Genomic DNA, 27,833 nt, shown 5'->3' with positions numbered 1-27,833 from the left:
TACGTGACTTTGAAGGTGCTGCATCCTAATCAGGGAGAGAACCTTGGGCTGCCATTTTCGCTTCGTCCAGGCTTTATCTTTCTTCACATCCGCCTTCTACCCCTTCAGCAACTCCCCTACGGGCACAAAAGCCCGGCAGTGTTATAGAGATATTAGAAAGAATACTTTATTCCCAAGCCTGTGAATCGGAGGATTGTGCAAAGAAGCTACTCTAATCTAAAGGTCTCCACCGGCGGAACTCACCCGGTGACTGCAGCCGTGGCTGACACGCCTCCCTGGCAGCCACGCCCTCGAGGCCTGCAGGGCCCGGCTGCCACTGCCCGGCTGCCACTGCGGCTCCAGGGCCCCTCTGCCAGGGCATCCGCGGCCGCCACCATGGGGGAGGCGCTGGAACCTTTCTTCATCTCTGTGGGGCTGCTGGTGTGCCTGGCCTACCTGGCAAAGTGGGCGAGATGCTCCAAATGTCTCTTCCTGCACTTCTGGAAAGTTTTGCCGAGGTCTTTCCTGAAGTCAATGGGACAGTGGGCAGGTAAAGAGCGGGTCCCTCTCTTGGGTTTTGTCGTTCCTGCTTATTAGGATTTGCGTCTCAAAAAGACATGCTGATCTTTTCCCTTGGAGCAAAGGTAGAATTCCTTTGTGTGATTTTAAGTGTGTGTGTGCTGTGTGTGTGTGGGAGGTTCTGGAAAGCTCGAATAAAATTAGAACCGGTGGGAGAAGAGGACGTGGGGTCTGAGATAAGCAGGGTGGACAGCGTGCCCGGTGCCCACGTGCTGTCCGCGGGTCACACCGGCTGTCCTTCTTCCTCGTGCGGTTTCTGATGGTACAAATAACAAAAGCCGCAGAAGCCTCTGCGTCCTCCTGTCCTGATTTTCAGAAGCCCGGAGTGTCTCTGTTTTGCCACAGGATGTTTCAAAATTCTGAGACCCAAATAATTTTAATTCACTTTATTAAAGAAAAAAAATCTCTGAGCCCTTTCAGGAAGTGAGGGCAACAGAGGTCCCTGTGGAGGCACCTTTTTAGGATAGAATCTGGGTCTGCGTGTGTCCCAAGCAGGTTGATCGCAGCCTCGCAATGGGACTTATTCCTGGGACTGCTGGAATTTTAGCCCATGACTGGGTTTAAGGTAGAGAGCATGAGGCTATGGTTTCAGCATCTCCTCAAATAAAGTACTAAGGTTCCATTTGTAAGCTGGGCACAAGAAACCCAGTGACTTATAGAAAAGATTTAAGCAGCTTTAGAAACACCATGCAGGCTAAATAGGAGAAATTGTAAACAGTCTCATAGGGCTGCCAAATAAAACACAGGCGACTCAGCTAAATTTGAATTTCAGATAAGCCAGGAGTGATTTTTTAGTATGTGGCATCCTGAATGCTGTGTGGGACGTACTTATATTAAAAAATTATTCATCGTTTACCCAAAAATCAAATTTAACTAGGCATCTTGCATCCCCAATCTTATAATGTTAGCAATGGAAAGAGAAAAATTTACCACATGAAAATCGTTAGGAATGGAAAGTGGGTTTGACCTGGGGTGCGTTCCATTTGCCAGGTGTGAATGCTCCCTCCTCCCGGGCAGCTCGCCTGTCCTGGGAACTGCTGGGTGCCCGAGTGTGAGGGGTCTGGGCCCACACACTCTGCTCCACACAAATGCAAATGCCCACGCCTGAGGGGGCTTAGAACTCTGTGCAAATGCTGCCTGGTGCTGGGCAAAGCCCCTCTAAGGGCACACGCTCCAAAAGTTTCCATGAACCCAGAGAGTAGAGCGTTTGTTGACTCAGAAACCATAATCTTTACCTGTCTCTTGAGTCAGTGTTGAGTGGTGTTGTCATTAGCAGTAGGAAAGTGTCCCTGGGTGTGGACAGATATTCGGAAGATCATATAGTTCAAATGGGGGGGGGGAATCCAATTACTAGAGACTGAAATTTTAAACTCCCCAGAGCTCTGTGATTGATTCGCTAATTATGTCATTGGTTTATCTTAATAGACTTGTGGGCCCCAAGTCAGACAGCCCAGGTTCAAATCCCATCATAATCCTTTTTAACAGTGTGACCTTGATAGAGTTAAGAACTTCCTCTCTCCGGGCTTCCAATCTATAAACTGAGAATGATGATGGTCCCTACATTAGAGGCTTGTTTTGAATATTAAGTGAGATGATGCAGCTAAAACACCTGAAACAGTGCATGCATGGCGGAGAGAAAGCACTCAATAGCCACCAGCCACTTACTGATGCTATTATCTTAACTACAACACCGGCCTTGTCGCGGGTGATTTTGACTGTCCCCGTAATAGAGGGAAGTGAGGTGAAGATAACCCTGAGCATATGCTTCTACTGAGAGGAACAGGATTCGCTTTGTGCCTAATTAAACCGGTGACATCACTGGCGGTTACTGAAGTTGGGTGCTTCTGCAGTGTGCTGCTGGGAGCGTGGGCAGCTTGGTCTGCCCTCTTCAGAAAGCGAAGTGTATACCCATCTTCTGTTCACCCTTGTGGAAAGCATAGCTTTTAATTGTTGGCACAAAGGTAAATTGCAGATATATATTTACTGAATTGTAGCGCATTTTGAAACTGTGACATTCACCGAGCGACGTCTATCCTGGAGCCCAGCAGCGTTGGCTATGAGAGGAGTGGAAGGCCCATCTGACTGGTACCTATGAGTCAATAGGCCCGGGAGTGGACTCCTCAGGCCCCTCACTTCACGCCATCCGCTCTTCGCATTTCTGTGTTTTCCTCTTTGTTAAGTTCCCTGCCTTCCGTGGGCTTTGATTGCTGCTGATCTGTGGGGGTGGAGAAGGGAAGGGGGGAGAACTTGGCTTTTAGGAGGAACCTTGAAACGTCCTACAGTGACAGCTGGATGCGTGGGCAGAGAGATAATAGGGTGCACTGCTCGCCCTTGATGAACTGAGGCTTCGAAAAGCCTAAACCATTATGGGGTCTGAGGGAAATGTTCCCTGGCTGAGGCGCTTTGTTTCATTTGGAGTGCGTTTTTCACGGCCTCACCAATCCCTCAAAAAAATAAAAAGAAATAAATAGAGCTTCATTTTGAACATTTAGTGCGGGAAGTTGAGGGCTGGAAACTTCCCAGTTAAGCGCTGCTTTGGAATATTAAGTGTCCTGGAGAGTAGGAGGACTTTACAGGTTAATTCTCTCCTTTAAAACCACTTCTGCTTTTTGCAGTGATCACGGGCGCAGGCGATGGGATTGGGAAAGCGTATTCATTTGAGGTAAGTTGCGTCCTTGGAAACCTTCTCTGCCTCTTGTATTGAACGCATCAGGGTCATGTGACGCCTACCCCGAGCGCCAGTGTTCCGATTAAAGGCACTAGACATTCATTTATGAAGGAAGATATTTTCTGTAAAAAAGGAATTTGAAAGTCATCATCTCACTCCCTGGATACCTTTTAAAAAAATGCAATGATATTCGACGGTGGCGGTATCTCCCCTTAGGAGTAGTTCTAAAAATTTAGGGGGCATTGTTATTTCCTAATGTAATTGTACCACAAGCATTTATATACTTAAACACAATTTCAAAACATTATAAACTCCTTTTCTTTTATTTATCCTTTACATTACGGTTAGGGCATACATTGATTTTTAAAAAATTATTTGTGTAGACAGGACATATTATGGATGACTTTAATTTCAAGAAGATTAATGGGCATTACCAAATATTGTGTAAAGCAGATTCTTTCCTCAGACTCATGCTAACTTGACCTACTTGTGGTTCCCTTGATATCTTTTAAAAAAATGTTTTTATTGAATTTAGAAAGAGAGGAAGAGAGAGAGAGAAACATCCATGTGAGAGAGAAACATCGATCAATTGCCTCTCATATGCAAAGCAGGCATGTGCCCTGGCTGGGAATCGAACTGGCGACCTTTAGGTGCATGGGATGACACCCAACCAACTGAGCCACACTGGCCAGGGCTCCCCTTGATATCTTAAGACTCAGATACTTTTCTTCTACTTAGAAGAGACCCATGTGGAAGCTCTCCTTAGCCATTCGTTTCTTTCCTGTTTCTAAAAGCGATGGCCTGGGGGTCAGGAGCTGCGGGTTCCAGTCCTCACTCTGACACTAACTGTCTGAAGATTTTGGACAAGTTACACATCCTTTCTGGGCTGCCAGTCTTTACCAGCACAAAAGACACCTCCCGAGAGCGTTTAAGTTCTAAATTTTGTTCCTGTTCTAGACTAACTCTTGCTTTGCTTTTCTCCTTTTATAATCTTTTTCTTTGTTCTCTTTTGTTCCTTTTTAAGGCTGTTAGACAGTTTTCTGGACTTTCTCCCTCTCCTTCGAGCAGGCTTTCCTCTCTTCTGGAGAGCCTGTTCTTGTCTCCCTGGGCAGTGCTGCTCCAAGGAAAGCAGTGGCGAGACTGGGGTGCTGTGCAATGTAATGGGTATAGGTTAGATGGCTTTGTGTTCGAATCCTGCCTTCGAAGTTCACTAAGGAATTTCCACGTCAACAAGCTGGAGGTGATGACAGCCCCACCTGGGCTTTGGGATGAGCAGGGGAAACTGCTTTGCACAGGGTAAGCTCTTCAGGGTTAGCCACTATCACTGTTGGATGTGTAAACTGTTTTCTTTCCCATAGATTCCTTTTTTTCTTTTGAGGAGGAGTAGAGTGTATTTACTTACCATGTTTTTACCCTCTCTGTTATTGAAGAAATGCATAGGTGGTCTTTCTCCGTTGCTAGTGGGAGCATTTCCCGAGGCCCCCACGGAAGGATGAGATGTGATAGAAAGCTTTATCTTCAAGGAATTACATCCTAGGTTCCTAAAGTCCCATTTCCCTTAGTCTAAGATGTGCAGCTGTGGATTCAGTAAGAATTAGAAGCAAAGCCAGCGTCCAAAGTTTCTGTTCCATGGTGGATTCGGGTCTGGTTTAGCATCAGGCTAGTATTAGTCCCTCAGTCCGTTGCGTGGGGTCCACATGGCTGTGAGCCATGTGGGCAAGTGCAGGGGAGCCAAGAGAGCGCCCCTGCAACCAGAGTCCCAAGAGTCCCGAAAACACAAGGGAACAAATTTCTTTGTTTAGGGCAGGGGTGGGGAATGTCGGGCCCGAGAAATCATTTGGTCTGGCCCTGCCAAGGCAACCACAGGCTGGACTTGGAATTCGATAAATCTAAGATCTTTTTTCATAGTTAATTTTTAAGTTGATAATTTTGTGCCCTCAAATGATGTTATAAATATCCAAATGGCCCTTGGCAGAAAAAGATTCCCCAACCCTGGTTTAGGGAATTAAGTATCTCAAATCTTCCCAAGCATGCACTGGCCAGGCCTGCTCTGGCCAATGGCCTGTTTCCAGGTGTGACTGACAGACAAGTACCTTCCCTATGTCACCCAGGCTTCACTGGGCAGGCGCCTATCTCCCCCGTCCAGCCCCTTCCCCCAGTGACCTGTGGGGAATAGGTAGGTGGCTTCCCGGGGAGGGGTCAATTGCAGCTTCCTGGCAACTCTGCCCAAATGACAATGCTGCCCGTAACGTTTGGCCCTCCTCCTGCTCCTTTCCAGTTATCCATAACTAGGCTCGTTACAATGGTCTCATTTCCACTGTTCTTTCTTCTTCCCTGATGTTCCAGGAGTCTTTTGTTATTTCCTTTCTGTTTAGAGAATTTCCTTTAGCTATTCTTTAAAGGTAAGTCTGCTGGTGACAAATTCTCTTTGTTTTCCTTCATCAGAGAACGTCTTGACTTCCCCCTCCTTCCGGAAGGACAATTGCTGGATAATTTATGGTTGCTCGTTCTTTCTTTCAGCACCTAGAAATGTTGTGCCCCTTGCTTCTGGCCTCATAGTTTCTGATGAGTCTGATGTTATTCAAGTTGTTTTCCCCCTTTAAGTAAGGTGGTTTTTTTCCTCACTGTTTCCAAGAGCTTTTTCTTTGTCTTTAGTTTACAGAAGCTTAGTTGTAATGTTGCTTGGTGTGAATTTCTTTGGGTTTATCTTGTTTGAGGCCCACACAGCCTCTTGAATCTCTAAGTTTATGTCTTTTCACAAATTTGGAAATTTTTCATTCATTATTTCTTCAAATATTTTTTCTGCCCAACTTTCTTCTCTCCTTTTGAGACTCCAGTGACATCAAGTTAGATCTTTCTTATAGTCCCATGGGTGTCTGAGATGCTGTTCATTTTCTTCAGTGTATTTTTCTCTGTTGTTTAGATTGGGTAATTTCTATTGTTTTATCTCTAAATTCACTGATTCTTTCTTGGTCACCTCCATTCTGCTATTGAGCCCACCCAACGAATTTTTAATATTAGATATTGTATTTTTCAGTTCTAAAATTTCCATTTTGTTCTTTTTTTATATCTTCTGTTCCTTTGCTAAAACTTTCTATTTTTCATTTGTTTTAATTGTGTTCATCATTGCTCATTAAAGCATTTTTATGATGGCTGCCTTAAAATCCTAGTCATATAATTCTAACGTCTGTGTCATCTCACGTTGGCACCTGTTGATTGTTTTTATTTCATTCAAATTGAGGTCTTCCTGGTTCTTGGTGTGATGACTGACTTTTGATTGAATTTTGGACATTTTTGGTTTTATGTTAGAGACTCTGGATCTTATTTAAATCTTCTGTTTTAGGTCTATACCCACATCGCTTCAGCAGGAGTGTGGGTACTGACTTGTTCCTACAGGTGAGGTGAAGCCCAGGTTTTCCACTTGGCCTTCATTGGTTTCTGCTGCCTCCTTGTTACTGCTGGGTAGGGTCAGAGTGACCCCATTAGGTCACTCTGGATGGGACGGTCATGAGTGCCTCCTCACTGCTCCCCAGGAGGCCTCCAACGGTGCTCGGGAGAGGTGGCCTTGTTAGCACTGGGGTGATGGTGTAAGTCCTGCCTGTCCTCTACGCCTTCCCTGTTATCCCAGGAGGGGGGAGGGACAGGGGTGCCTTGGCACTGCCGGGTGAGAGTAGAAGTTCAGGTTTCTGCTGACATGGTTGGGAGTGGCTGGGATGAAAATCCCAGCTCCCTACTTGGCCTTCTCTGATGCCAACCTGGCTGGGGCTTGGGGCCACTGCTACAGTACCCTCACCAGGAGGAAAGTCTTGGCTCATCACTCAGCCTTTGCAGGCAACGGTTGGGGTGGCTCCATGGATTTTTTAATTTTTAATTTTTTGAGTTGTTTACCTGGAGTAAAGCGTGTTTGTCTAAAGTTTTCTGCCTTGCTGGGCTGTCCCCTTTCTGGTCCTTTGGTTAGAGGGAGCAGGCTTCTGTTGGGACTTTTTCTGTAGTCCCCTGTTGGTGTTTCTGAATCTATAGTATATTCCAGCAAGAGGTTTGGGATATATGAGGCCTCTAGCTGGTCTTCTCATCATCTTTCAGAGTCTCCTTATGTTTCTTTTATGTCCCATGTCCAGGTTGCACTTTGTAGTTGCAGTTAATGGTAGGAATGGGGAAAAGTACTTCTACTCCATCTTTCTGGAAGCCTATTCTGCACTGCATTTTAACTTCATGTGCATTTGTACTGAGGGTGGCAAAAGAGGCTTCCCATCCTGCTAAAGGAATTTCAAGCATTACTGGAAGCAGGTGGGAAAAAATTGTGATGAGGAATGCGCCTGGGAGAAAGGACGAGAGCGGGCCTGCCTCCGATGCGCCTCAGCCGCTGCTCCACCCTGCCGTTCACACTGTTCCGCCTCCTTCGGCCCCTGAACTCAAGCCCTTGCTCTTAATCACCGTCGCACAGAGGAAGCTCTGTCCTCCCAGCACTCCCGCCGCGGTAATAGATGAGTAGAGACGGGCACCTTCCTTGACTCAGGCCCTAACACACAGTAGAAGGAGACCGGCCCGTTCATCACGGCAGCAGCCACCGAGGCCGGGGCCCTGCAGTGAGTTCTGGGAAAGGGAGGGCTTCTGGGCTTAACGCCCTGAAAGGGGCAGCAAGACCGCAGGTGCAGCCTGTCGGCCTGGACGTTCTGGAAATGAGATTGAGCTCTGCTCAAGCGGACAAAGGGGACAATGCCCGCCCAGACAGTCAAGTGCTCTCTGAAGCCCCCGGGGCCCAGGCCACTTCATATGGAGCTGTAACAAGTCCATGGCTCCTCAGAGAAACGGCACAGTTCAGGAGAGGCTGTAAAGCCCACCGGGCAGAGAGCATCCTTCATGCTGAAAATGCAAATTGTTTCCCGTTAATGGACAGTCTCCCCCTGAGGAGGCTGAAGAAGTGAACTGTGGGACAAAGGTGCCACCTTGGATGGACCCCAAGACTCAAAGATGAGGGCTGGAGGTGGGGGCGGGGATTTTCCACACAGAGAAGGAGAGAAGACTCCAGGACGACACTGGCAGGGTTCCCTTTGAAACAGGACAGTCTTTGGTTTTTATTTTTTAATCTTCTACTTATTGTTAAGTTTCTCAATAGAATTTATTTTTTAGAGCAGTTTTAGGTTGACTGCAAAATTGAGTTGAAGGCCCAGAGCTTTCCCATATGCCCCCCTGCTTCCCCCCAAGCACAACTGCCCCACTATAGACACCCCCAAGAGGGTGATGTCTGTGACAATCAATGAACTACACTGACCCGTTGTTAGCACCCAGTATCCATAGTGTACCTTAGGGTTCACTCCTCTTGGCTAGTTTTTCCATGCTGGCTGTTTTTGAGAGGAAATAGTGAGACAGGAACAGCTGAAGATGTATTTTTTGGGGGGGCTCTGTGTCCTGCCTTCCCCTCCTTTGCTCAGTCTTGCCAGAAAGGAGCTTCATCTAAGGTCAGTTAAAATCAACATGAAATCTTTGACAGATTTTCTGTGGTTTATTTTTCTTTTAAACCCTACTGTATTCCAGCCAAATGATCATTGAACAAACTTTTGTGTATGTCACGTTCAAGTACACTAGGAAATTGGCTATTTCAAGAGAACAGCAGATGCAGAGAATCACCTCTAGTTATGTTTTTAAAAATGTCTGGATATTGATTGCTTTTCTTTTTATAAAGTGAAACCTTACTGTTGCTATTCCAGGTCAGGAACTTATAACAATACTTTATGGCTGGAGATCATCTGTTAGAGTGCATGGAATTTACTTTTAAAAACTTCAGCATAGATGCTATGGTTATTGGAGAAATGCGTGGATTGCCTTTCTCCGTTGCTAGTGGGAGTGGGGTTCTTGGGGTGCTGCTGGAATAAGCATTTCCAGAGGCCCCCGGGGGAGGATGGGTGTGGTAGAAAGCTTTATTCGTGTGGAGTTATATCCCTTGGTTTGCAAAGTCCCATTTCCCTTAATCCAGTCCTGGAAGAGGTGCAGCTGGGGATTCAGCAGAGCTGGAAGCAGAGCCAGTGTCCAGAGTTTCTGTTCCATGGTGGAACTAGGTCCGGTGTAGCATCAGGCTTGTTACAGTCCGTCAGTCCGTTGTGTGGGGTCCACATGGCTGTGGGCCACGTGGATGAATGCAGGAGCGTGAGAGCCCCGTGAGCCAGGAGTCAAGCACAATATGCCGAGAGGCCAGAGGGCAAACCCTTTGTTTAGGAGCTTAAGTATCTCAAATCTTCCCATGACTGCAGTGGCCAGGCCTACTCTGGCCAATGGCCCGTTCCCAGGTGAGACTGACCTTCCCTATGTCACCCAGACTTCACTGGGCACGCGTCTATCCCCCCTATCTGGCCCCGCCCCCTGTGATCTGTGGGGAATGGGTAGGTGGCTTCCTGGGGACGGGTCAATTGCAGCTTCCTGGCAACGCTGCGCGAATGATATATAATATTTGGCCTTCCCTTTGCTCCTGTCCTTTTATTCATAACTAGATAAGTTACAGCTGTATCATCCCCCCCTGAGAAAAAAGGAACTTCTTGCAGCCTTACAAAGAATGGACGAAGGTGTCTATCTCCTTGTAACTGCCTCAGGCCCGCAGAGGGGCATTGGCCTGCCTGTCCCAGGCTCAGAGGCTCCATTCCATCCGACGGAGGAAGGGGAAGCCACAAGGGAAAGGAGCCTTGACGCAGGGAAGAGGGATTCTGCGAAGTCCAGGTCAGTCTGGTGGCCCTGGGAGACGACATGGGTGATGTCCGGGAGGATGACGCATTGGACAAGCCGACATCCTTGCTGTATTTTAGAAATGACAAACTTGACAAGAAGGTTAATAGGCATAATTCAAAAGTGAGGAGACTTATGACAATTAAAGGTCTAGTGAGAGGTAAAAACCCATGTGACAAAGGGAAAGATGAACTTACCCTGTCCCCAGTTAGGTTGGAGGAGTGGCTTCCCTGGAGGGAAATATTCTAAGATTTCCCCCATGAGAAACTGTGGGCCTTTTCTGTCTGACCGGCTACATACGTTTGTCTTTAAGTATCTGTGTGACTATAAGTCTGTTTTTCTGGGATAGATGCTTAGCAGTGCACTTGCTGGGTGGTATGAAACTGCCCAACGGTCTCCCAGAGTGTCTGTGCCACTCCCACCAACGATGGATGAGCGACCCATTTTCTCCACATCTTCGTCAGCGTTTGGTGTTGTCACCAATTTTAAATTTTATTTCAGCCATTCTGTCTGATGGTTGTGTAGAGACATCTCATTGTGGTTTTCATTTGCATTTACCTGATGGCTAATGTTGCTTATATATATATTTTGAATTCAAAGGGGCATAAGGAAGAAAACAGCGAAAGATATCATCTCTTTGCCCAGATAATTCCAGTTAAAGATCAATAATGCAGGCATAAAATTAGAAAACCTAAGTACTACAGAAAGGCATAAATAGAGACATAAAGGCCTCTCATCACTAGTCACTGCTGCCCATATCCTACCTGTCTCTGTCAAGGTCACCAGTGTTTAAATGTCTTGAGATTTCTTCCAGAAAAGGTAAGTACCATGGTCATATCCATACTTCTATGTTGATAAAGATGCTGGCAGAATGGTGAAGTTTGGCTATAGTGACAGAGAGACCCAATGACAACTCAGATCTTCCCGATGGGCAGGTGGCTGTGTCCAGGTTCCTTTTGTTTTGTCTTGTGGGCCTTTGTTCTAGTCGTCAAAGCTGGTGCTGGGTCATGAGCGTGCATGTGTCCTGGGAGCCAATAGACAGAACTCAGTCCTATGGCGAAACTCAGGGTAAGAAAGGCCAGGTGTCATGCCCATGAAAAAACGGGGAACAGGTTTTAGTGGCCCACTCACAGTATCTGTCAGAATTTACGCCTGTACATTTAGTTTTGGCCCCTGTCAGTGCTAATGGGATCCTCTTTACACACCCGGAAACCCTGCTCTCAACTTTGCTTTGTTCGTTTAATAATCTAGGGTAGTGACGTTGCCACAGCCAAGTCATACAGATGGCCTGCATTCTTTCTAATGACTTCAGGGCTCTTCCATCCCAGGGATGTACCGTGTTTTTTTTATCAGCTTCTTAGGGATGGTCACTAAGGTTGATTTTTCATTTTTGTTTTTACAAATAATGTTTTAGGACACACCCTTGAACATACACACATTCACATGTACATCCCTATGGGCGAGAAAGCTGGCTCATGAATATGTGCATTTAAATATTGGATACCATTCCCAAATTGTTCTCTATATGATGGAACCAATTTTAACCCATCCCATATTATTATACATTTTAATATTTATGTAAAGTATGTATGCAATATAATATATTTAAAACATTATACATTTTACCTTTTGTCACTCTGATGTATGTAAGTAAATATGTACTCTTGACTGTTAATACCCAGAGAATGCTAGAAGCAAAATACATGACTACAGATTGTCTGGTTTAATTCCTCCACATCTGGGCAGCCCCCAACGCCTGGGATGGCATGGATGCAAGCACTGCTCCCAGCTCCAGTGTGGCAGACCAGGGCAGTCAGGATTCTTCTCAAGACAGTTCTCCTGGAAGCTACAGGGGATGGCACAGAGCTTGGATTAAATTCGCGTGGCTGGCTCTGCTTTAGACCAGCCCAAGAGAAATAACTGCCTTGCCCTATTCTTGACTGTCTCTCTCACTTACTTGGCAATGCATGGTGGTGCCTTATGCTGTTTCAGCAGGGAAATTCTTCTGCCTGATGTCTAAATTACTCGGGTCTAAATTGCTCCAGCCGCATCTCAGCTAATTGTCTTTCATCTTGCCTTAGATGAAAACGGTAGCTTTTAATTATTTTTACATTCCCCTGGATTCATTGCTTTGTTCTTGGGAGGCGTGACTGCAACCCTGTAATTTCTGATCCAGGCTTTGACGATCCTAGGCTTATTGTAGCACGCCATGACTGCGTGTGTGTGTGTGTGTGTGTGTGTGTGTGTGTGTGTGTGACAGAGAGAGAGAGAGAGAGAGAGAGAGAGAGAGAGAGGGAAATGTATTGAACAAGAGTGTATATAATGCATCGGTGTGGTTAAAAAAATAATGAGTGCTGTGTCCCTATCACACAGCTTAAGAAGTGGAACAGCCGTGTCCTTGAGCCGTGCCGCACAGTCATAGGCCATGCCTTTGTGTTGCTCCTCCCTCACCCCCACAGTTGTAAGCACTATCGTGAGCATTGTGTTACTAATTTCCTTACTTAAAAAAGGGTTCTATTACATGTGCACGCATCCTTAAACAATATGTTGGCTGCATCACTTGTTTTGAGTTCCATGGAAATGGATTCATATGTCTTCTGCAATCTGCTGCTTATTGATCAATATGCTTTTAAATTCACCCACGCTGATGTGTGTAGAACACGGTTAATTCATTTTCAGAATTGTATAGTATTCCATTATGTAAATATATCCCAATTTATCTATTTTTCCTCTGTTGACAAACATTTCTGGAGTCTCTAATTTGCTGACATGAATACATTGCCCGTGTCTCCAAAGCAATCGCTGAGAGCACACCCGGGAGCAGAGCTGCGAGCTCCTAAACCACGCAGCGTCAGCATTACTAGGTAATGCTCTTTCCAACTCGTTTCCAAAGTTTGGGTGTTGAGGTTATAGCAGCCTCATAAACTGAATAGGGAAGTTTTACCTCTTTTTATTCTTTTGGAATTATTGGATTTTTTTGAATGTTAGAGGTTATCTGTAAAGCCACCTGTGGCTGGAATTTTTTGTGTGGAACAATTTAAACTATTTATTTATATCATGATCATCATTGCTATTTATATATATCTTTTATCATACTGATTACTGCTATTAATTTTTAGTAGGTATAGGACTATTTGGGTTTTTAACTTTTTCTTGAATAAGTCTTGGATTTATATTTTCTAGAAATATACCCATTTCACTTAAGTTTTCAAATTTATTGGCATATGCTTTTTTGGGGGTAATATTCTCTTACCATGTTTAAAAAACTTTAGTAGGAAAGGCGTTTATCCAAGGCAATCATCTATTTCCCCAAATCCACTGGGAAGTGTCAGTAGCTTGTTCTGAAAGTGAGCAGAAATATTGAGGGGTTCGGGAGTAGGGGGCACAGCTGAGTCTTCACAGGGCCTTCACATTCTCCTCTCCATTTTCTCTCTTCTCTCTGGAACTCCAAGTACTCAGATGTCGGGTAATGTTATTTCTGGAGATCCTGTTATTCAGATCCTGAATTCACCCCCTATTTGTCTTTTTCCCTCATAACATCTGTTTGTCTCTTTTAACTTCGTCAATTTTACCTTCCAACTCTTCTACTAAATTTTCATCTCTTGTTCTATTTCTTTTTAAATTTCACATTTCTAATAAAATTGAAAATGAGAACTTTTAAAAGAAATTAAGAATTGTTCACCAATTCTGATGGTGTGTTTTTCAGCTCTTTGCAGTTCTTTGTGAAGCGGTGTTATTAGGTAATTCGGGGTTAGAATTGCTGTATCTTCCTGATGGATTAAACCTTTTATTCACTTTTATTTCTGGTAACGCTTATTTGCTTTAATGCCTGTTTTGATTGTTAGTGATAAAGCTGCGTCTTTTTTCTTTTGTCTGGTGTTCACCTTATATATATATAACATGCTTTCTCATTTTAGTTTCAACCTGTCTGTGACTTATGATTTAGTAGTGTTTCTTGAAGATATCATAAAGTCTGATTTAAATTTAACTCCTCTTGGATGTTCTTTGTCTTTAATAGAGCATGGTGGTACATTAATTTCTGAAATCTTGCAGATATTATGGTTATAGGATAACCATTGTGTTCATTTAGTCAAGTAACTCAAAGGATTGCTAATATTTTATCCTCAGTATTTTATTTTATTTTTTTATATCTTTATTGATTTCAGAGAGATGAAGGGAGAGGGAGAGAGAGAAACATCAATGATGAGAGTCATTGATCAGCTGCCTCCTGCACACCCCCTACTGGGGACTGAGCCCACAACCCAGGCATGTGCCCTGACCAGGACTCGAACCATGATCTCCTGCATCCTAGGTTGATGCTCAACCGCTGAGCCACGCCCGGCCCGGCTATTCTCAGTATTTTAAAAACACAAAAATACATGTTAAAAGTTGTTGAACTTTTACTTAACTTAGCAAGGAAGGATACAGCAGGGAGACAGAAGAGCTGATTGGAGAGCATTTGAGAAACAGGGACTTATGCAGTTAGCGGGACAACATGGCTAAGTTAGATACCAGATGGGCTAACTTTCTTTGGGGCGATAATCATGTCATCTCTGGGTTAGCTTCTCTGCCAGACTACAAGGTCCCCCAGTCTCCTCTGTTTATAACCTTCTTGGCACAAAGCTTATAAACTGTAACAGTAGTAACCTGCCCCAAGTGTTAGAAGAGGTCAAGTAAGCTTATTAGGAAACATTCTAGGGTTACATTAATAAACAAATCAAGCAATTATCATTTTGCCTGTATCAAAGTTTGGGATGAAGTTTTCTTTAGTGATTTAATATTAAAATTTATAATTTTTTTTTTTTTTTATCAGAATGTGTACAATTATGGCCTTTTTAATTGATAAGGTTAGGGGTAACTTTAGCTACAAAAAAAACTATAAAGGTTAGAGGCAGCTGTAAAATAGGCATTTATAGACAAGAAAATTAAGTTGTAGCATGGGAATTGTAAAGTTTAGAATTGGTATAATTAACTTCACAAATAGCACACTCACTTCCATAAATACATAGGTCCGCCCAGGCAAGGTGCTCTATTTTTTCTGTTCCTCCTTTCCCTATCTGTTGCCCCCCCTTTTCTATTCCTGTTTCTTCTTCTCATTTGTTAATCCGAGACACAGAGGGCTGAGTTATTGTCATTGATCCACACCAGGCCCCTCTCTCACTTTTTAAAATCCCATCCCCCGCTCCCAATTTTCTTCCTCCCAAGTGCAACCTTTCTAATGTTTGATGTGTGCCCTTTTGTTTGTATGTATTCTTGTAAAATGTTAATAGTTTTGTAAGCATTTTTTGGTGTTACTCTTCACCTGAGGATATTTTTTCCATTGATTTTTTCTTTTTAGAGAGAGTGGAAGGGAGGGCAGAGGGGCAGAGAGAGAGAGAGAGACATCCATGTGAGAGAGACACATAGATTGGTTGCCACCTGCATGGCACCCAACCCGGCCTGGGATCAAACGTGCAACCCAGGTACGTGCCCTTGACCTGGAATCGAACCTGAGACCCTTCAGTCTGTGGGCTAACGCTCTAACCACTGAGTAAAATTGGCCAGGGCTGTAAGCATTTTTCATTTATGTAAATGTTTTGCTAATCTAGGCACAGAACTAAATACAAAAAGTATTTAGTTTGAGAAAAAGAATGGCTATTCTTCCTCTTGTAACTTAGTTTTTAAAAAGACATGAATTTGTTTTTGCTATGCTATAATCAAATTCAGTGCTCAATTACTGAAGTGAGGCAAAGAAGTGGGGGCCTTGTGTTGAGAGGGTGGAGCACTAGATGAAAAAGTAGGGTGGTGACTAAGGTGACCATGAACCTGAGAGGGAGAACCTCCTTGAATTTTGCACTTTAGGTTCTTTGCTTGCCTCATCCTAGTTCCAACCCTGGGGGAAACACTAGATCCCTGAGTCATTGCATGGATGCATGATGCGTGGACGGGCTGGCCTGCACTGTTGGGTTGTCTGCAGAAGACGTTGTGTGAGGAAGAGCAAAGCTTCTTGTACTCAGCCACTGAAATTTGTCACTGCAATATTGCCTACCCTATTCTGCTCACTACAACGAGAGAAAAGTAAAACACAGTAAATACAAAAACTAAACTAAAATAGCGGGACTTGGCTTAAAATCTGTAATCTCAATAAATGTAACTTGGTTAAATTTACTGATAAATAGATACTCAGATGAGGCTAAAAAAACCCAATGTTGAATATAGGAAGGTTGAAAATAAAGAAATTAAAAATACATACTAGGGAAAAACAAAAGAAAAGGGAAGACAAGGAGCAGTATTAGTGTCAGACAAAATATAATTCAAGATAATAAAAGAGAAATATTCATGTTGATAAATTCAGATTATTAATATTGAGTTTATTCTATTCCTGACAATATAGCTTCAAAATGTTGAAAGTAGAAACTGATAAAAATAGAAGTGATAGAGAAATTTACACCATTATGGGAGACTTGCATGTCTCTTTCAGAAACTGACATATAAAACGTGACCATTTTTTTGAACTAAGCACGCTTGATAGGATGCACTAGACACTCTCGCAATCACTCCGTTTGCCTTCGCCTCTTTGAACCTGCGCCATAGCTGTGGTTCTTTCTCTACCACTGGTCCCATTACTTCACTGGTACCTCTCAGGTGACAGTCCTCTGGTCACTTCCAGATGCAGATATGGTATTAATTCCATGGTTACCAGTGTCCAATCACCTGAAGTTAAATCTTCTCCCTTCCCCACAGCTGGGACCTGCTTCAGAGGCCACGACCAGTGGACACCCCACGGGGCTGCGGTCGGTTTCTCTCCTTCCTGGCCTAACAGTTCTCCTTTCCTGGTTGCTAACTGAGGTGTCTGCAGCTGCCAGGGTGTGAGGAACAGGAGACTCAGAGAGCGGGGGCAGAGAGAAGTAAGGGGGACCCTGAGGGCCCTATGTACTTGGTACCCTCATAAGAGGGCGCCTCGCTCTCCGGGCCTGGTGACTGTGTGCACTGACTCTACTTATGGAGCAATCTTCTGGGCTCTCCGGCACAGCGAGCGCCTCTGACCTTGGCCCTGGAGAAGGAGCCCTCGCCCTGCATCCTGCTCCCCCTCTTCCTCCCGCTGCGCTTCTGCACAGGTCTCTGCGCTGAGAGAAGTGTTGTGCATAGAATCTAATCTTACACCTGTTCTCTCCGCAGGGGGTCAAGGGACACACTCAGACTGGATGGTGGCAGCAGATGCTCTGATGTCAGAGCACTGATAGGCCATCATCTCTGCTCAGTAGGTTTTGGGGGCCTTCGTCAAAGATGGGCCTGCAGTTCAAGCATAATGAATAGGAAATAAGCCTTCGCTATGTTAAACCGCCGAGGGTTTAGTGTCAGCTTGTTACCATAGCATTGCTTATGCGGTATTAACCAATTCAGGCAACAAAAAAGCCTGTGAGCCGGGGGGCGCAGGGGGGCGCAAAGAACAAGAAAAGACAACGTGTATGAAACATGAAAGAGGGTGGGGTGCTTCCCCTCTGCTGACTTGAGGTGAGAGGCAGCTAATGCTCCCCCCTTGCGCTGCCCGGGAGTCACAGTCGGGGAGCGGGAGGAACCAAAGGAATGCTCTTGGCAAATCTTTCTTAATCGCCCCTCCTTTTGCCTATTTTATATGGGGGGGTACATCAACGAAGGGGTCAAGAATCACATGATCAGTTCTTACATATTACTTTGAACATGTTTTTCTTGGCTTTCTCTTTGAAATCATGGTGTGACCTGATTATCTTTTGAGTCTTAGCGCTTCTGTTGAAATTTCCAATTTAACATCTTATTATATAAATCAAAACAATTAAAGGTATAAGAAATTGGCATATCCTCTCTTGCTGGTTTAATGGGTATTTGGTAAGCCATGATAGGGTACTGAGGTAAATGTGTTGAGGTAAATCTCAAGTTTAGTTTAACAGACGACAGTATATAAAACTGGGTAGCCAACAAAGACCAAATACACATTCCTTAAGGTTATCTATGGAACATTCATCAGATTTGTCTGCTTATTAGGCTACAAAAGATTGTGATAAATCACAATTAGCAAAAACACCCGAAAACATACCATTGCATTCACTGAATACTAGGTAGTAAAATTAAAAATGTTAGAAAATGATATCTACCTCCTCATCTACATTGAAGAATAATTTTTCAATAAACGGATACATCTGTAATACTTTCAACTGTAAAGAAAAAAAGAAAAAAAAGAGAGAAAGAATAAAAAAAATTAATAAATAATATCTTCCAGAAATACTGGCAGCATCATGCTTCGTACTGAGAAACATTAAGTGTTCTCAGGATAGTAGGGAACAGACAGGGTGTTCGCTTAGCAGGAGGTGTTGGTCACGATAAAGAGGCCAAAAGTCTGCAAGTATTGGAAAGGAAGGGACAAACTGTACTTTGTGGGGAATACAATACAATAGTCCATGATGAAAAGCCAAAGGCTGACGAACAAACTACTAGAATGCATAAAAGAACTTTTACCTAGGTGGCTGGGTAGAGTTCCTAATAACTAACAGTAAATTAAAATATATAGAAAAAAATAACTAATACTATTTTGAGGCTTTCAATATGACAGGTTCTGTGCCATGTATTTTTAAATGTAATTTCTAATTCAATCTCAGATCAAGTCTGTTAAGTATGTCTATTGATGTCCTTGTTTTGCCAATGAAGAAACCACAGGGCCAAGTTGAGTAACTTGTGCACACAGGTATAAGAGGTGCAGACAGGAATTGAACCTAGGTATTTAATTCTAGAGTTTCTTCTTTCCACAATAGTTTAATTCATAATGGCAACAAATAAACTTAAGATATTGGTGGCCACAACAACTACATGTCCTCCCAGATCTCTGCTCTTTCTTCCATTGGTATGGAGTTGCAGCTGATAAGTGGCTGCCCAGCCAGGGAATTTCCCAGACTCCCTTACATCTAGGCGGGGCCATGTGAGTGATTTTGCCAATGAAATCAAGCAGCAATTATGTGTGTCACTTCTTGGTCAAGGTGGTTAAGGCAGGACATCTTCTCCACCCTCTATAATCTTTGTGCAGGCTGGCTGGCAATACCCAGGGCAGTGTTAGAAACCTAGTGTTGCAGGTGGTAAAACCTTTCTTAGCTGTGGGCCCTGAATGACTATTTTGAATAGAGTTTGTTATATAAGACAAAAAAAAGCAAACTTCATTGTGTTAAGCCACTAAAATTTGGAGTTACTTGTTACAGCAGATGATGTTACCCTAACTAATGTTAATTAAAAAGAGATGTTCAAGATTTACATGAAGAAACTTTATTTTTTTAAAATTATCATTTATTTATTTAGTTATTTATTTATTTAAAATATATCTTTATTGATTTCAGAGAGAGGAAAGGAGAGGGAGAGAGAGATAGAAGCATCAATGATGAGAGAGTCATTGATCAAGCCCACAACCGGGGCATGTGCCCTGACAGGGAATCGAACCCCAATCGCCTGGATCCTAGGCCGATGCTCAACCACTGAGCCACGCCCGGCCGGGCAACATGAAGAAACTTTAAAAGTGTTTAGAAGAATGTATGAAATCTGAATAAATGGACACCGTATTATTGATGAGACAACTGATTACCGCCAAGATGTAACTTTCTCCTAAATATCTCTAATTTTAATATAATGCCTTTTAAAAAGTACAATTTTATCTGGAAAATTACACTAAGAAAATTTAAAAAATAACATTTTGAAAGAGAATAATAAATGGTAGGGACTTCCTCTGTCAGGCAGCAGATACCAAAGCCTAATGTGAAATTATGACTAAATTGGAAGTGGCAGTGTCATATAACTGAACTGCAGGCCAAGGAAAGGAACAGGTAGCCCAGAAATGGATCCATGTACCTATGAAAATTTTGCATTTAACTAAGTTAACATTCAAATCAGGAAAGAATGGACAAATAGAAAAATGTTGTTGAGACAATTAGCCACCCATTTTGAAAAAAAAATAATGCTAGATGATTTCAACATCACACTATTTTAAAAAATAAACAACAACAAAACAAACTACGAAGGATTGTAGGAAAATCTATTTATATCCTTGGAGGTAGGGAAAATCATAAAGAAAAATATTTTAAAACTCTAAGGAAAATATTCACGAACTTGATAACATTAAAATTAATATATCATGTATGCCAAGGCACCATAAACAAAAGAGAAAACACTTGCTATGTATACAGTAGGCAAATAATTAATACCAAGAACATATAAAACAAAAGCCTCCTACAAATTTATAAGAAAATGACAAATAACCCAATAGAAGAATAGGGAGAAGGTATACACTGGTATTTCACACATAAACATACAAAAAGATATTCAACCCCACTGCTAATTGGAAAAATGCAAATTAAAACAATAAAGGGATATAAGTTCTTGACCATGAGGTTGGAAAGAGTTGAAAAGTTTGTTAATATAAACTATTGGCCAGAAAGTGGAGAAATAGCTATAATTGTATTTTTGATGGTACAGTTTAAGGGAGGACATTTGGGCAATGCTGTTAAAATTTATAAAGCGTATATCCTTGACACAACAATTCTACTTGTCTATCTACTCTAGGAATGAATTCACTTGTATATACAAGGAGCTATATAGAAAGGTTTTCACTGTAGCAATACTAGTAATAAGAAACCTTGACAACAACTTAAATGTTCACACAAAAGTGAACGATAGACACCTAGAAACAATAAAAATAATTGAGTGCTTCAGAGTGGACTGATGTGGAAATGGGTCCCATGCTCAGAGATAAGACACAACATTAAGTTAAAAAGACAGTACTTACAATGCCATTTGTAAAGTGTGAAAAGAAAGAAAACCCACAAAACAAACATTTACTTCTGTATGTACTTATACGTGTATGTAGATGCCAAGATAAAGTTAGAAAGGATCAGCCCCAAACTAAAGGCAGGGAGAGCTATGGAGGGGGAGGAAATGGGACTGCGGTGGCATCAGGGGCACCTTGTACAGTGAGAATGCACTTGTGTATTTAATAGTTTAATTTAATAAATTAAATGAGAAAAAATATGTAAATGCTGAGGCTTCAACCCGCGGTTTATTTGGATGGTTTTGGTAGGAATTGGTGTTTTTTGCCATCTTCCTGGGTGATTTTGAAACCATTGGCTTGAAGATCGAATTATTGGCTAGTGTAGACCCCCTATCTTATCTTTAGTTCAGCTTCTGGTCTTTTCTCTAACGTGTCACGCCCGCCTGAAACACGGGCGTGGTGCTCTCGGGCAGCATATGCGCGCACCTGGAGTGGGGCAGAGAAGCTGAGCGTGGGCCCTGCGCCAGGGCCACACGCAAACCCACGAAACGCTCCACATATTCGTCAACATAGAACATTTTCTGTTGTGTGTATTTTATCACAATTTAAAAAACAGTATATATAATTTAATGAAAACCATAGAGAATGAACTGGGTCCTTGGTCACCAGCTCAAATGTCCTCAGTCTCTGCTTGCAGGGACACTGGCCTTTCCTCCGTCCTCAGAGCGCTCTCGTTCCCCGCACCTGTCACTCTGTTGGGTGCGATGCCCGCGGTGATACACACCGCTCCGTCCCGCGTCCCTCGGCCCCGAGTGCAGGCACTATCTGATCCGAAGAGAATTCCTTGCGGATCTCAGGGAAGCCCCCCCTTCCCCTCCGGTCCCCAATTCCATTTTCTGTCCTGTTGGGAGCCAGACAACAGGGAGAAAGGGCTCAGGGCCATGACCAAGCCTGTGTAATGTGAACCAGAAGAGAATGACCTTGTGAATGGTGAGCAGCTCCGATGTTGCTGCAGAAATACGGTTTTCATTAAGGGGGCTGCCTGGAACCCGTTACGTAAATTATAACATAACATCCTCCCGATTCTGACTGCCCTGCGCGTCCCACCCAGGCGGTTCCGGGGAGAGGGCGCTGGGGCTGCGCGTCTGTATAGAAGGAAACGTGGACTTGACCCAGTTCCTGGCACATCATAGACACACGCCTCAACTGCTACGATTACGTCACATTTAGCCCGGCCCAGCGGGGCTGTTGTGCTCCTAACCCAGAAACCTTTGCCACACTGTGCACCTTTAATCCCGGGAGAAGCAAGCGCCTCACCTTGCGACCGAGGGGGCGATGCCCCAAGTCCCCTTTAAACCAAGCCTTCCTGCCTGCTGATCGTATTCGTCTCTTTCGGTTTCCCACCCCAGCTAGCAAGACAAGGCCTCAACGTTGTGCTGATCAGCCGGACGCTGGAAAAACTACGGGCTATTGCCGTGGAGATTGGTGAGTGACCCCAAGAAAGGGGGAGATGTCTGTGGAGCCCACTGGCCAGCTCTGCTCCGGGCCCCCTGCAGATGCACCATCAGCATCCCTGCCTCTGTTCTCGGGAGGATGGTCCGTCTGCCAGGTCTCAGTGTACAAAGCTGCGTGCTGGCTGTTAAGTGGGCGCTTTCGCTCACCAGTGAGTCTCAGCCTCACGCACAAGTAGGTCTCCCCTCTTCTTTGGTCCGGTGTCCTTCTGTCTAGAATCAGACCTCCTCATGCAGAGGCCCCAGCTTCTCCGTTGCTTCTGCCACTCCCTTTGGGACTTCACGTCCCTATGTCTGTGCTCTGCTTCTCGCAGGAGGGTGAGGGGCGATGCTTCGTGCAGGCTGCCAGATTTTAAGAAAAGATTTGACCCAGGGCTGCTGTGTGTGGTTCTGAAGTTTGCATGGCACAGTCCTAGGAGGCAGCACTCACATGACAATGTTTTATTATTATGACCCTCTCTGAATTGTTCTTAGTTAATAGTGATCATAATACCCCTTTGGGGGTATTTGCATTTTAATGAATAATTGTTAACTTAGTAATTAATAAACTCCTTAACTCAAAGGAATACGTGATTAATTATAAAGACTCGTGAAGACCATGGCAGGCTGCCTGGGGGACAGGTTTGTGTCCCTGGGGGAGATCAGGGTTAGGAAATGGATGTGGGAGGCCTGGGGCTGAGAGTCACACCCCGGAGGCCCAGTGCCCTTGGATCAATGAATTCTGCTTTTGTTCTGTCCGGATAGCAGAAGTGGCTTTGGCCAGGGTTAGGACATTCTGCAGCATTCCCCTCACAATATTAAATGTACTTTTTATTGTCTTCTTGCAAAGCAAGCAGTGTCTTTAGTCTGAGAGCGTCCCCCACTCCCCAACTACGCCTCAAGATCACTTGCCCCAGAAATACTGGGTCTGCCCCCAACGCTGAGCAGGTGCAGCTGGTGAAATACGGCTGTTGCTTTCACATCTGCCTGAATGCTCTTGCACAAGGCAGGCTCACATGGAAGAGTGGAAGGAGCCTGGGCTGGGGAAGCAGAATGTGGGTGCCCTCGGACAAGGGAGTTAGCGTCTCTGAGCCTAGTTTTCTCTTCTGGAAAATGGGGATAACACCTGCTTTATAAGGTTGTAGAGAGGAAAGATTAAAATAAGATATTGTGTAGGTAAATGCTTTACGAATGCTAAAGTGTTGGACAAATACAGAGGGTTGCTGTGTCTGTGCGGAGGGGACCTGACACATCACAGGCAACATCACACTGTGCTCCTATAGCCCTTGGTCCAGGGGTCTCCAACCTGAGCCTGCAGCAGAGTCAGTTGGAGCGCGTGTACAAACAGACCACTGGGCCCACTCCCAGGGGCTCCTGGTTCTGTAGGTCTGGGGTGGAGCCTGAGATTTTGTTTTTCTAACAAGTTGCCAGTGATGCTGATGCTGTGGTCTGGGGACCCCACTTTGAGAATCACTGCATTAAATCTGTTCTGATTCATATCCTTGTTACTGTAGTAACTCTCAGACTCCCACAGAAACCACTATTCACAAATCTTCTTACACATCCCAGCATTTATCCAGGGCTAGTTCTTGTTTCTAAAGGGGAGATGGGCTTGTGCTCTTAAATGCCTGCTCAGGCTGAGGGGGAGCGAGGGGGAACTCCACAGGCAAGAAGGGGGTTTGGACTCCTGTGCATGAAAGAGTAACTATTGTCTCTAATGCAGAGAGGACTACAGGGAGTAGTGTGAAAATTATACAAGCAGATTTTACCAAGGACGACATCTATGAGTATATTAAAGAAGAACTTAAAGGCTTAGAGATTGGAATTTTAGGTAAGTAAATAGCAAAACTCAAAGCTTGTTGTAATACATCAGTGAAATAATTATCTTCGTGACACTTGTCTATTCCTTGGCGGCTTAAACTTAACCCATAACTGTATTTTAAGCTGTAGCATTAAATGATATTAAAGTTCAGCTCTTCAAGAGGTGTTACCTGATTAACAGATTTATATATGGCTTTAGAATGTATCAAACTTACATATATCAACTGTCCTGACCATATTTCCTAATGTTAGAATGAATTTTCTTTCACTGACTGATATTGACACTTGGCAGGAAGAGGGACTCTCCTAAATTTCGGCCTAAAGGAACTCAACTCATTTAACAAACAGACACTGCTGTGACTGACGCTGGAAATGGCAAGTCAGTGCGCTTATTTGAGAACTGACTACCAGATTCAGGAGACAAGATCATATTTTTTCTGTGATGATTTATAAACAAGCTAGTTCATAACTATGTACACAGTACAGCGTCTGTATTGTGCATAGAAGGAAGATTTGATTTCTAAACTTCCTGTTGAATTTCAAAAAGAATTACTAATTTTTTTTACTAATAAAAATGTAAAACACATCATTCCAGAAAAACTGGAAAGAGTAGAGAAGCACGTAAAGAACTATGGATTTCTTAAAATCCTGATAGCCTGAAGTAGCATTTTAGAGCATATCCTTCCAGATACATATTTTCATATATTTACATGTATTTTACATATTTACAAAACTGGGATTAAGCTTGCTGTTCTGTAACGTTTTTAAGAGCCGTCCATCACAAACGTTTTCCTGGGTCTTTGCGACTAAGCAGCCGTGGCCGTGACTGACGGGGTCGCGTTCCAGCCGTGGCTGCACCACAGTCCGTTACTGGACCAGTTTCTTCCCTCCAGCCTCTTCACTGCTATCAAATCGTGTTCAATGAACAGCCTCGTATATAAATCTTATTGAACGTTATTTTCTTAAAAACACTTCCCAAGAGAAGAATTTCTGGCTTGACTCTGACTATGTTTAAGGCTTTCAATAAACATTCACCACTGGCTCTCCTGACATCTTTGTGTTTTGCCTACTTGTCAGTCAACAATGTTGGAATGCTTCCAAGCCTCCTCCCGAGCCGTTTCCACAACACGCCCAACGAAATCCAGGTATGTCTGTGCTTTCCGTGGGTGACGTCTCATCAGGCCCTGGGCTCCCCGGCTGGATCATCACCAGGGCCTGGGAAGGGGGTCTGGACAGGACTCTGCGTTCCCGGCGGGTGTCTGGAGGTTTCCCTTTCTTTTCATCTCAGCACCTGATACACAGTTAAGGGCCTCACTGTTCATGGCCATCTCTAGGCTGAGGTCATCTTCCCCCATCTCCGCACATCCTCCCTGCCTACTGTCCCAGTCTTTTGGGGGCTCTGTGCTCTGCTTCAGAAGGGGCAATACTGCCTGAAAATTCACAGCTGTGTGTGCCAGTGGGAGAAGGCCGGCTCTTTGGTAACAAAATAGTTCAATAGTTCAACTTTCAGCGTGAGGGAAGTCAATGATAGGCTCTGTGGTTGGGTATTGTAAGTTCAGCAAGCTTGGCTCAGACCCATGTCTCCCATTGCTGGTCATGAGTAAATCTGCTGTGCATTTAGCAGTCCTGGAAGGTACTGCTTGTTAGGTCTTCCCCAGGCCCTGACCTTCGAAGTCATGGGGTTATACTAATCCTGATTCTCTCGTGCTTCCATTCTCCGATTCTGCAGGGATTCCCATGGTCCTGTGTAAGCCCTGAGTCCACTGCATGGGGTAGAGTGCCAGATTGCTTGGACATCGCTGCACACCCTTGCCAAACCCCTTCTTGGCCATATATCTAGCCCTGAGGCCCTTGCTTCTGGTATAGATATGTGTCTCTCTATTAAGCAGATTCTATTCTTTCTTCTCTTTATCCATTAATGTCTGTATTTGTGCTTGTTTCTGTGTCTGTCCCTCTTTCCCTCTCTGTTTAGCTCGTAGTTTCTTTATCTGGCCTCTATAGCCCGGAACCTCCACCTCGTATTATACAATCATTCCCCTTTCTCTTCTCTAGGTTGTTGTCTTTTAGATGCACATATGCTAACCTCTCTTCCTCCAGATGGAAATTAACCATCTCCCTTTGAAAAACGGTGTCTATATTCCTCTTTAAATTTTCGAGGAAACTCTTACTTGACTTCTATTTGAGATCACACTTTACAGAGTCACAGTACAGACGTCAGATGTTTCCCAGCTCTAGGGCATCCTGGCTGAACATCAATTAGGAGCCTAATTTGCCGGCTAAGCAAGTGAGGGAACAACTCAGACATAACGCTTTTGCCTACTTTATGGCTCTTTGGCACTGACTGCATCTCAAGAGGATTTCTCAAATGATCCGGCTGACTTGTGATTATAATTATCTATTACAGGGCCTCATCCATTGTAACATCACCTCAGTAGTGAAGGTAGGTAACCAATGTATGTGCTAAATGCATTAAAATGCAGCAGCTATTGGGATGTGGTGACTCAGGAGCCTAGCCCCTTCCCTGTAGAAGGAGAGTCTCTGAAATTGGACTGCGCATGACTGAGAGGTCAAGCAGCGGCCTTTAAGCCTCTGATTCTGTTTTCATCAAGAACAGTGATGGAGTCACTCTCTCTAGGGTTGGAATCCTATTTCTGCATTCTGTTTTGTCACATGTCAGAACATATTAGACCTGACGATGCTGATACTGATTCTGGATTCCGAGGTGACTTTTAAAAGAATTCCATTCCTTCCTCTGATTTTATTCTTGTTAGTCGAGGAAAACTTGGTCTGTTTGGAAAAAGACAGAGGGCGCGGCGTGGATTTTATGGACTCTTGTTGTTCAATAAATACTTGTTGAATTGAAGTTCATGTTCATATATATTCCTGACCCCAGCTCAGCCATGAGTTGGTTGGACAGTGTTGGGCATGCTGTTTAATTCCCTCAAATCTCAGATTCTTTCTTTTAAAAAATATGTTTTGTTATTGATTTCAAAGAGAGAAAGGGAGACAGAGAGAAAGATCAATGATAAGAGAGAATCATCAATCTGGTGCCTCCCCCTCCCTCCTCTGCACACCCCCTACTGGGGATCCAGCCCACAACCTGGGCATGCGCCCTGATTGGGAATTGAACTGTGACCTTCAGCTTCATGAGTCGAACTCAACCACCGAGCGCTGGCCCAGCAAATCTCAGATTCTTTATCTGCTCTGAAAAGTGTTGCAGTCAGTGTGTCTTAGATGCTGTTCAGCATAAGCATTTATAGACATGACCACCACAGAGCTGTCCTACTCTGTGCCCTGAGTGAGTAAGGAAAAGGCACGCCTTCTGGGCAGACAGTTTGGGAAAATGTGCTGCTTAAGTGTGGACCCAGCCCGCTGCTTGGCGAGTGGATGGTACTTTTGTGTGAACACATGTTTTCCTGTCCTCTGAATGGTGAGAACCCTCGAAATGGCTTGTGAGTGAACCCTGGGCTTTCAGCCCCCACTTACCCGACGGCTGGGCGCCTGGCTGAGTATACAGAATTCACAGCTGCCTGTGGCGCCTTGTGACCATTCAGTTAGGCCCAGTGGAACTGCGGCAATGAGGCAGGTAGAATCCCTGATTTCATGGGCCTGGACTCTGGTTGGGGAGCAGCAGGGGGCTCAGTGTCATCTTGAAAACATGGACCGGCCATGGAGGCCTGCTTTCCCCTAGGAAAATCAGCTGCTTTCAACCTAAGGAGAGGGTATGGATGCTGAGAAGAACAAAAAAATTTTTTTTTTCAAGTGGATAAGTTGGGCTGACAAAAATTGTTTTTACCATTGGTTGTTTTTCTGTAAGCACACA

General features: G+C 44.1%; 1 protein-coding gene across 1 annotated transcript in view; it reads left to right on the top strand.

Moving 5' to 3' along the window:
• Positions 1–375: 375 nt before the first annotated feature.
• Positions 376–27,833, top strand: part of HSD17B3 (hydroxysteroid 17-beta dehydrogenase 3) — a gene marked incomplete at both ends in the record, with an annotated part of 39,858 nt that continues 12,400 nt past the window's right edge. The window contains 6 exons of the mRNA XM_081151229.1: positions 376–529; positions 3,174–3,220; positions 22,109–22,184; positions 23,913–24,020; positions 25,088–25,155; positions 26,415–26,450. Coding sequence (XP_081007355.1) covers positions 376–529; positions 3,174–3,220; positions 22,109–22,184; positions 23,913–24,020; positions 25,088–25,155; positions 26,415–26,450 — 489 coding nt within the window. The remainder of the gene's footprint in view (positions 530–3,173; positions 3,221–22,108; positions 22,185–23,912; positions 24,021–25,087; positions 25,156–26,414; positions 26,451–27,833) is intronic.

Source organism: Miniopterus schreibersii (genome assembly GCF_964146895.1).
Source record: "Miniopterus schreibersii genome assembly, chromosome: 11".
NCBI lineage: Eukaryota > Metazoa > Chordata > Mammalia > Chiroptera > Miniopteridae > Miniopterus > Miniopterus schreibersii.
This window is presented reverse-complemented; position numbering and strand designations above follow the sequence as displayed.